At 27.8% G+C, this 11,745-nt stretch overlaps 2 protein-coding genes across 2 annotated transcripts in view; both read right to left on the bottom strand.

Annotated features, from left to right (window-relative positions):
- Positions 1–11,745, bottom strand: part of LOC115034587 — a 41,372-nt gene that overhangs the window by 24,600 nt on the left and 5,027 nt on the right. The window lies entirely within an intron of this gene.
- On the bottom strand, positions 642–4,234 carry LOC115034591. Its single transcript, XM_029491901.1, has 2 exons — positions 3,992–4,234; positions 642–1,295 (listed from the first exon to the last, which is right to left on the bottom strand). Exon 2 carries the CDS (start codon positions 1,201–1,203, stop codon positions 694–696), a length of 510 nt encoding a protein of 169 aa, XP_029347761.1. The 5' UTR covers positions 1,204–1,295; positions 3,992–4,234; the 3' UTR covers positions 642–693.

Below are 11,745 nucleotides of genomic sequence, written 5' to 3' on the forward strand. Positions count from 1 at the left end.
CCATCCATAGAATATCTACAGTGACCAACTTTTAATCTACTATACAGCAACAATTTATATCATAAATGTTATAAAGTTTCCTATAATTTCAACTCATTTTAGACCAAAACTCGTCAAAGATGGTTTTGACTACCTATAACCAGTGGCGTATTTATGGTGGGGGAAGGAGGGCAATTGCTTATGTGACAATAATAAATACTATTTAGACCATGGTCTTAAGCTTTTACAGTTTTAATATACAAATAAAGAATAGATTGAATTATAATAACATATTAATTTATAAAATATTCCATTTCCGTGTATTAATTTATATAAATAATATATTGACTATTGTTGCTTACCTAAATACAAATTATAACTAATTATTGTAAGTGGTTTATTTTAATTTATATTTTATTACATTTAAAATGATTTGGTAATGGGATAAAAAATATATTACCCCATAGATTCGGTAACGCACGTGGAAGACTTATAACATTATAATAATATTATATTAACTAGATAAAAATATACACGCAAAAAATAGATTCACTAACTTCTAACGGATAGTTTTTTAATAAATAAAATCAAATATAATAGGTACAGTATAATTTAGAATATTTATTTTATGTTAAAACTAATATATAGGTATTATTATCGTTTACAATCGAATCATATTTAAATCATATCATAATTATACATTTATTGATTAACCTATAATTTACAATCTCTTGTTGTAGCATATTGGCAACCGAGATTTTTCCAAAATGATAATCTATCTCTTATAAGTAACATTGCAGATACCGATGCACTTAACCTCGGAACTAAAAATGCCAAACCAACACCCGGTATCATTGCCGTCAGAGATAACCCAAGACTAGTTGACTTGATGATTGTGGTTGCCGTTACTGTTTTTTCCAGAATTTCAGAACACTGAAAGTAGTCTCTATGATCCTTATCCAACGAACTTTCCATTTCTTCAAATACATCTTTCAAATGCAATGCAAACCGACTGGACATAACAATTTGCGCGAACGCTAACGTCGCACCAGTTACTGGTATTGCGCTGAGTGTTGTCAATACCGAGTAAACGGATTCCTGTGTTAATAACGCCGTTCGTAATTCTTCGATCTGTTCATCGTTTCCACAGTACGCGGAAACATTGGATGAACATAATGCTATTGCTAACGATATGTAAAAAAGCACAGCATTTATTGATTTCATTTTTATTTGCACGTAGGTACAGCACAAGATGTGTAAATGTCCCAAGAGGTACGCCTGATATTCGTAAGAGTCGCAATGTGTCTGGTTAGAGTCTGTAAACATACAATACATACATGTTATATATTATTTATAACAAGGTAATCTATCAAAAATTCCATTATGAAAAAAGTTGGACAAAAAGTCTATAAATACAAAATATTCTATTAAATTTAATATTTATTTAAATTAAGAGTTTTTGTTTAAAAAGCCACTTAAAAGAATTGAAACTTTTTACCTTAAAATAATTAAATGACAGAATATCTGCTTTCGATTATGGACCAGAACACAACAAACAATGCAGGACACCTATGGATCATATAAATATGTAGGGAAAATTAAATAATCGGCACCTGAAATGTTATATTTCATCGGGTATTTTGGGTTTACTTATCGTTGATTTTGTGCCAATAGGTAAGCCAATTTGGGACCTTCATTTATTGGAGTCTTAGATATTGCATTGTCAACATCCCTTGAAGGAAATAGTTGTTTGTTATTAGAGACTGTCGTAGGAGAAATAAATGAACTTTATTTAAAATTTAGTAAAAATGATCTTCTTACTTATTAATTCTAAAAAAACATGGTCCTGTTTTTCACTTATGATCAATGCGGTAAGAAGCAAAACTCAAATCTTAGTAGGGATGAACTTTGTGTTAATGGGGCTGAAATTAGAAGTCGTTATGAAGTCAATGGCATACATATTATTAAAAATAGAGATGTAGATGATGAAAACCCAACATTTATATTAATAAAAGATATTAAAGTGCATTATGTTGTTCTTCCAACAATATATAATCAACAAAAATATCAGAGCTATCAATACTATATTTTGGTTCTTACAACAATACTTTTTTTTCTAGTGTACTATTATTATACTCAATATTTACTATAAGAATAAGTTCAAAAATATATAAGAAAAAATCTTTCTTTTAAATATGTTAAATTAAAAAAAAATAGTCAAGTCAAACATAATAATTTAATAAAAATTATATTTTCTTAAACAATGATTTATGCGAAAAATTCTTCTACTGTCAACTCATTATTACTTATTATTTATTATATTATTATGTTATATTATAATATATATTTTTTTATATTTTCTTACTCTTACACCTAACAAAAATATAAAAGAAATCCACTATAGTTAGGTAAGCCGGTACCTATATATCAATCTGATGTTTACTTCGACTGTGCCTATTGAATGTCGGTTACTATTATTAATATTAATATTATTGTAGTTATCGAGGTTTGTACTGACTATTTTAGATTTTGAGCGGAGTCTTTCTTTACACACATTTTGAGTAAAATTGTAGACAAAATTACATATTAAAACCGAGAATAATGGTTTTAAATATTTTTTTGTAATTAAAAAATATTATTTGTGGGTAAAAGAAACTTTTAGTGTATATTTTTCATATTTTATACACACAATGAAGTTTGCAAATGTATTTTTTTGGAAAAAATCAATTTAACCCACTGTAATACTATTATATTAATGACTAAAATTAAAATAAATTATCTACTAAAACCACAATCATACTACCAATAATATTTAGTAATATTATAGGCCAGGGATGGGCAACTGGCGGCCCGCGTACCTTTTTTATCTGGCCCGCGCTACATTTTCAAATTACCTTATTTTCGTGTTTTGTAGTAATTATTTTAAAACAGTAACAGATGTACAACAGACCGGCTTTGCTCAGAGTCATTTTTTGTACACAATGATTTTACATCATTGAATTCAAATTTTACATAATCCATTATAGTGACCCACTTGTAACCTACTGTACATCAGAGCGACATCGACTTACCCCATTTCTATTTTTATTTATTGTTTTATAATATTTGCTAAAACCAAAAGATTTATATTGATTCTTATATATTTTTGAACTTTGAATTATATGTTTTTTGAAACTTTTAATTTATTGTTCTAAGACCTAAGTAAATGTTTATATTAAAATTATTTGCTGTAAGTAATAAGTCAATACGATTGTAACAAAATAATTATTTTTATATATTTTTTTAACTAATGGGCCACAACTATGCTAAATTAAAATTAATTATTAATTATATAAATATTATATTAAATAAATATTAATTCTGTGGAATGATGGCAGAAGTTGATATGTACATTTTCTGAACTTAGCTTTGCTGCTACATATATTTTCGAATAATGACTTCTGTTTTGGTCTTTGCGCATAGATGATTCCACATACACAATAGAGACATATTATCGTATTTTGCCACCACTTGAAATATATGATTTTGAAACTAATTAAATGATAGTTCCAAAATTAACAAAACGTCCATACAAGCTTCTACCATGTTTCCACAGAATTATATATAAAATAAATAATATATTATGATCTGTAACCTGCCTATTACCTATATAATATAATTATAAATAAAAATGTAATAGAATATCTGGTATTTTTAGTTTTTTGTCCGAAAATCAAAAAATGAAACATTCTTTTTGTCCAATTTTATTCAGAATGGATTTTTGCCCCTGGCAAAAATTCGTATAACAATGTAGTAATAATACGTTTTATAAAAATAGCATATAAATATTTGTGTGATAGTGATTAGGTGATGGATAGTAGGGGAAATGCGCAGCAAGGCGGCAGATTATAAAGGGTGCAACTAGTTAAGATGGCACGATTATTGTAATTTTTATACTACTACTAAATATTTTTAGTTGAGTACCGAATTGATGATTGGTCTTCGATTGTAAAACAAATGTATATTCACTTACCTCGTGTTGTATTGAGCAAGATGTGCAGACTCTCGTTGGAAAGTTTTTCTGATTGGGATGAGTCGATTCACGTTATTAACTCTTTACGATTTACTACAATATCCTGGCATTAGAACAAACTCAATAGTAAGTTAACTTTGTGAAGAAAGATTAATTTCGTGTGAAAAGAAAAACTGGTCGGTGCTGTGTGGTTTCGCTGCGGGTGCCTACGACGTGATCATCTATGTTGATCTGCCGTGTAGTGCTGAGTGTACTACTGTAATGAATCTATTGTCTGCGTGTGGAGTTTATATAGGGAAGCGATTGTCTATCCCCCTCTATTTTTATTAGTTGAAGTCAGAATTGATTGTTCGCGTTTGTTATGTGAATTGCGCATGTGCACGTATTCATGTTATGTTTTCGCATAATTACATTGGATTTTTTGAAATATTTATACGATAAGGGTGTTTCGTACGTTAGGCGTTATCTTATTATTCTTTTTACGCAGAGTTTTAGCAGTGATCTCTGATTGTTTGATCGAATGTCGTACAGTGCGCATGTGAGTACATTTTATGTCATATTTTGCATATTTTCATTGGTTTTTTGGCACTATACATACGAATACAGCGTTTTGTTATATCCTATGTTCGTGAGTATTATTATTATTTTTGTGCAATATTTTGGGATTAATATTTTAAGTGAATGTTACATTGTACGTATGCGCAGAGAATGTGTTTCTATCATGTAAATTATACTTGCTTACTATAGTGAATAGGGATGAATCAATTAATATTTGTTATTACGATTTGGTAAGTTAGTATAATATTCATATAGGTTCATTTATGTAAGTTCTGTAGTGAATTTTTGATGAGGTGTTCTTCGGATTTGCGTCATGATATATTATTGCTATTTTTATTCTCCCCACGTGTAATTTCAGCAGTGGTATTCTGTTGCTTAGGTGCTCGAGTAAATGCCAAATTTGGTTCACATGTCATTGTTGGTTTTTGTAATATTTGTATAAAAGGGGTACTTAGTTTGGTGATGTGTTTGATTGAAACATCCATGTGTTTATGTGTCATTCAGTCATCGAGTTTGGATCTTATATTTCCGCATTTCTATATGCGCGTGGACGACATGACGGACCTGTAATTATACGATTTATAAATAATAGTACATATAATATATATAATATATAGTTCTTGGCTTTTATACGGACGATTTTTCTCAATGTCTATTGATTTTATTCTTTGTCGACGTACGCATCCTGTACTTGTTTAAAACCATACCTAGTCGATTTTGTATTTTTCTTATCGTTAAAGACTATATTTTACCTATATAGAATGGAATGACAACTTAACGATTGAAAACTCGTTTTAGTTAATATTAACCGATTATAACTAAACTATTAGTTTATTTTATTTTATTATCCTTTGTTATTATGATTATTGTTATTTACAACTACAATAAATATATTAGGTACCTGGACCTTAATGTGTTATATTAACTTTTATATATTTATTTTTTTTATTAAATATTTAGATATAAATATTTTTATATGATTTAAAGAGGTGTAATAGGGGGTGTGGGGCATAACTCAATACTGTTTAACAAGTTGTGGGGACGCACTTGTTTTTAAAGTAAACAAATTCCCCCTACTTTAATTTTTCCAAGTCGTGCACTGCTCGTAAGTATAGGATTGATAAGGTTAAGTTTTATAGTAATGGGTACATTCTTATAGTAATATAGCTAGTACAATATAATATACAATAAGAAACAACAGTGTGAAAACTATAAGATTAATGCTACGTTAACCTAAATTAGATGTCAGAAAATGTTGGAAGGGATCGTAATTATTTGATAACTTATTGTCACAGACCACGGTACAAAAGTCGAAACTATACATAGTATTATAAAGTACGATCACATGGTATGGTAATTGAATTGCACACCAGCGAATTTTATTGCACTGCTGTTAATAAATATAATTACATAATATGTTTATCTCAAGGATCAAGCTATTTTCAGCGTGTTTATTATTAAAATATTTGTAACTTATAACGTAAAACATTTTGAACATGATAAAAACCTAACTATAGTCCCAACAATAAAAAAAAATTTTAATTTATCAAGTAAACAAAGAAAGTTTTATATTTGTAAGTAAGGAAGAAGAATTATAGGAAATTTAATAAAGTCAATCATATAATAATAATAATAATAATATACAATAGGAATAAAAAGTACCAATATTTAATAAGTTATATTTTATAATGAGGAAAGTATAAAAGTTAACAGTAATAAGTATAGTCAATATATTATAATTATTTATTTATTATTTATAATATTGACATTAATGGCGTTTTTCACAAGACATTATTATAATAATTTATTGAAGTTCGAGATAGGCTCATAAAAAAACCAACGTAAGTATTAAAGTGTATAGATAGGTAATTGTAATATCGTGTTCCAGGTAACACGCTGTGATCATTATTATAAAAATAAATTTCTTTTTTAAATGTAATTTTTGTATAGGTTAAATTAAACAAACTCAACATTATAGGATTAATCCTGTATCGGAGTGTTCAAGATGTTTGTTCAAAATTAAGTATTAATGAATAATGATTATTAAAATAAAAGTTATTGTATTTATGTAGGCACTTAGACTAGACGAGACGAAAAACAATTTATTTGATATTAGTATGTATATTATTGACGGGTTAAATCGAATTATAATGGGTTATTGTTTTAAAGGAAAAAGAACTAATATGTATATACACATAATGCAAGGATAAGGTCGTTTGATGATAATTATTACTATCTGAACCTGTAAGAAAGACACAGCAAAAATCAATAAATTGTATAGACCTAAAAAATAACTATTAGGCATATTATATATGAGCAGTGGATATAATTACAACGATTACAGAAAAAAAAACACAAATACGGATGACGTCACTATAAAATAACAATAATGAACAACATAGTGGGCATTAGGTATAGGAACCAAAGTTATTAAATAACTTAAAATAAAATAGGTGCAACAGTGTATCACTGAAGGCGACTGTTTTACATTTGTATCTTCAATATTTGGTTCAGACCAGAACCAAAAAAATCTACACTACTTTTGGTGTGTATTAAAATAACTACAGCCAAACATATAATTATAAATTTGTACTCAAATAAAAATGTAAGTGTATGATTTTTATTTACAATATGGCATCAAAAACACATCTATTTTTTTTTTCAAAAAGTTATCTTGTTATCATAATTTTGATAAGGAAACATCGATTGTTATACGGATGGCCAACTGCTAATATTTTTTAAGATTTTTATATTGATTATTCAACAACTTATTGCCTGTGTTACAATTATACTATGTTAAAATATTGTACCCAGTCTCCTACTTTGACGGAACTTGTGAGTCGTGGGAGCGAATAATCTTGCAAGCCAGGCAGCTGCCTCTCTATAATATATAATTTACTGTTTTATAGATAACGACAGTCAACATTTGTGTAACAAATTAATAATAATTAGGGTAGAGGACATGTAGCTCTAAAAAGTCACCAAATATGCATTTAAATATACAAAATATGCATTAAAAATATGCACTTAAATATAAAAAATATGCATTTTAAAGTGAATATTTTTGAACAAAAAATAAGAATTTTTCTGTTGGTACTCATTATTTTGATGAATAAATTATGTTTTCAACTTTATTTAACAACTTACAATATTAATTATTTTAATTATTTGGGCTCTTTGAATTATTATTTTAACTGGATACTTCTTCAAAACTTTCAACTTCTTCGACTACTAAAAAACAATTAACAAAATATTTTAAGTTCAAATATTTAAGATTAACACAAATTTTTACCTTGTAGGTTGCATTGGACAATAAGGTGTTTTTTCAAATTGTCAAACGTAAAACTTTTCCTATTGTTGGATAACAAGACTTTAAACATTTTGTGAGTTGAACAATATTATCATATCTGGTCTATAAATAAAACTAATAACCCGACCAATTGCGGCATCTGATCAGCAAATCTCGAGAAATATCGTTGATAATATCAACGTTATTTTGGTTGTGTGAATAAATAAATAAAAACGTCGACGAAAAAATATTGGTAAAACTATAAATTATTTAAAATATGCAAGGGGGGTGTCCTAAACTAATTTTTCAAAAAAATTAGTGTACCCCAACTACTATTTATAAGGGGGGCGCACGGGACTCTTTAATAATTCTGAAAGTTTATCAAAATGAGCGAGATACCAATTACCATCATAATTTGTCTTATGGATTAGTTACGTCTTTCTTACAGGTACAAGGATAGTAATAAATATCATCCGACGACTTTATTCCGGCATTGCATGTAGATTAATTAGTTCGTATGCTTTTTAGACGATAAACCATTATAATTCAATTTCAGCTGTACCTACCTACTTCTAGACTTTACAGAGTATTCTTCAGTTATTCAATCAGGAAATTGCCTTCAGACTAGCAAGGCCAAAAAAACAATCATAATTCGATTCCAGCTGTCAATAATACATCTACATAGATATATACAAATCTTAATGTAAAATAAAGTGTTTTCGTCTCATTGTATATTTCTATCTTGTATGGAATGGAACTTGTACTCATTAAAATGCTGTTTAATAAAGGTTACAATATTTTAGTAGATAGTAATATGATAACCACCTTTTGTTTGAAGTAACTAATTTCTGTAACCAAATGCAAACCAAAGTTATATTTTTGAATAGCTGGAAATATTCTTTACGTGCTAAGAGCATCGAATATATGGCAATGTTCAGTAATTTTTAAAAACAGTCTGTCAAAATGAAAAAAACATAAAAAAAGTTTTTCTTTTAGGTGCGTGAAAAAAAAATAATAATATAAACATTGTAGCTATATTTGTTAATTATTGTTAGGTACTCAAACTTAAAATAAATTGTATTAAAAAAAATATATATATATATATTCATGCGAGAAAAATGTTCAAGAAAAAAGTAAATATTTCGTTAAAATAAGGATTTTACTATAAAAATAATATACGGTCAACGCTGTTAGTCACGTTAAATTGTATACAGGAACTTGGAATTTTGACATGAAAAAAGACAGAACGTCAACCTTTAAAAAAATCCTTTGATGAGACATCGTTTTTATTATGTTACACGGGAATATTGAATTTTGTCAACAAGTTTTGTTAAAATTGTATTTGTTAAGTAAAAAAGCTTGAAAATTCAATACAAGGCTCCTAAGTTATTATAAATATAGTTTAATAGTTACATATATATATATATATAGTCTCCAATACGCAACAAAATAATATTATGAAATCTACAACTCCCATATTTTTTGGTCTTAAAATATTAATAATTATTATAGCTTTATTGTAGTTTTTCTAAGTTATTATTTTATAGTAGTATAAAATATAAAATTAGTACAATTAAGTCAATCAGATATACACGCACTTAAAATAGATATGACTCAATATGAGGATAAAAGTTAATATTTGTAATGTATATTATTTATAAAAAAAACCGTACGGTTATATTCATAATAACTAAACATTGAATTAATTTTACGATTAATCAGTTTTTAGAAAAACGTTACTACCTACAAACTTGTATTATTTTAGTAATGGTAATAATTAATAATAGTAATATTCATTTTAGGTAGGTACCTACAATGACATTACTATTAGCCTTAAGACTAAATTAAGATCAACATGAGTATTTAAGTCATAACAAAGAATATCAATGCATATCACATCAATTTACTTTACCAGCTACTGTATTAATAATAGTTAATAAGAAACAACAATATAGATATAATATGAAATATCCACACTGACAAACTGTCTTCGCTCAGAATCGTTGTATAATACAATATAATACAATGATAATATATTATTGAATTACAATTTAATACCATCAATTCTACAGTGACCCACTTCACACTTGTAAACTACTGTACATCAGAGTGAAATCCATTTAACCCACTTTTTTTTTTTATTCATCAGATTGAAGTATGGTTTAGTTAGGATTTTATATTAATTGGTTTTATCAATCCGCCGTAGGTTGAATTAGGTAAAAACTACAAACCTGGTATAACTTTGATACTTCAGAGTTAAATTATACACTATCATACAAACCATACAGGGTCCGTGATCTATACCGTATGTAAATTGTCTACATGATACATATACTGCTGTGAATATTACGGACACACCGGCCAGGAGGGCTATACATTAAAATATAATATCATTTAAACTTAAAAAGACATATATTAAATTATAACATATTTATTCATAATTAATTCACGTTGTTATAACTTAGGTATCACTAAATTAAAAATATTTGTAGTTATGTTACATAAGCTGTTTAAATACCTACACTTTATATGTTTTTCTTTGGAAGAAACCACATATTTAATTATTGTTAATGTTTTTTAAATCTATTGTTATAATAAAAAAACATCCCCAACGTTGATTGCTAAAATAAAAAAAAAATACTAAAGTTAGATACAAATTTAGTTAAAAAAATACATATTTCTAGTTTTTTAGGTCACATTGTACGGTTTAACTTTAAAAATTCAAATCACGGTCACTTTGTACGGCCAGGTAAAAGTGTATACGTTTTATAACGTGGGCATTTTATAGGGTCCGGTAGAATGTACATTTCAGAACGCGGACAGTTTGTACTAGAAATCTAGTAGCTATATACTATATACCTGAGGTTAGCCAATTAATATCTGTGATGAAGCACGATGTGGAAATTGTTCAAGGACCGTAAAAATTGCTAACGTCAGGAAAACCAATGAAAAAAAATTACAACTCTACAACCTTATATTTAATACTATCGGTTTTTATTTTATATTTTTTTGTGTGTGGGCCACACAAATAGTATAAACAATATAATAACCTAATAATTTATAAAATATTCTATTTCCGTGTATTCATTTATATAAATAATATATTGACTATTGTTACCTACCTAAATACAGATTATAACTAATTATTGTAAGTGGTTATATTAATTTATATTTTCTTGCATTTAAAATGATTCGGGTTGTGGGATAAACAATATTTGACCCCATAGATTCAGGAACGCTCGTTGAAGGTTAATGACCTGACCATTATAAAATATTAACTAGATAAAAAAAAATACACGCAGAAAATAGATTCACTAACTTCTAACAGATAGTTTTTTAATAAATAAAATCAAACATAATACTGAATAATTTAGAATATTTATTTTACGATAAAACTAATATATAGGTATAATTATCGTTTACAATCAAATCATATTTAATTTACATCATTAATATACATTTATTGATTAACCTATAAATTACAATCTCTTGTGGTAGCATATTGGCAACCGGCATCTTTCCAAAATACTAATCTTTCTCTTATAACTGCCATAGCAGATATCGATGTAAATAACCTTGGAATTAAAAACGCCAAACCGACACCCGGTATCATTGACGTCATAGACATTCCAAAACTAAATGACTTCATTATTGTGGTTGCTGTTACTGACATTTCCAAGATTTCTGAACACTTTTTGTAGTCTTTATGGTCCTTATCCAACGATTTTTCCATTTCATCAAATGCTTCTTGCAAATGCACAGCATACCGAGCGGACAACGCCACTTGCGCGAACGCTAACGTCGCACCGGTTACTGGTATTGCGCTAAGTGTTGTCAATGCCGTGTAAATGCCTTCCTGTGTTAATAACGTCGTTCGTAAACCATCGATCTGTTCATCGTTTCCACA

Source organism: Acyrthosiphon pisum, chromosome X (assembly GCF_005508785.2).
Source record: "Acyrthosiphon pisum isolate AL4f chromosome X, pea_aphid_22Mar2018_4r6ur, whole genome shotgun sequence".
NCBI classification, from domain to species: Eukaryota; Metazoa; Arthropoda; class Insecta; order Hemiptera; family Aphididae; genus Acyrthosiphon; species Acyrthosiphon pisum.

Coding starts and splice junctions, on each gene's coding strand:
- LOC115034591 (XM_029491901.1), bottom strand. CDS start 1,203: ATGAAATCAATAAATGCTGTGCTTTTTTACATATCGTTAGCAATAGCA.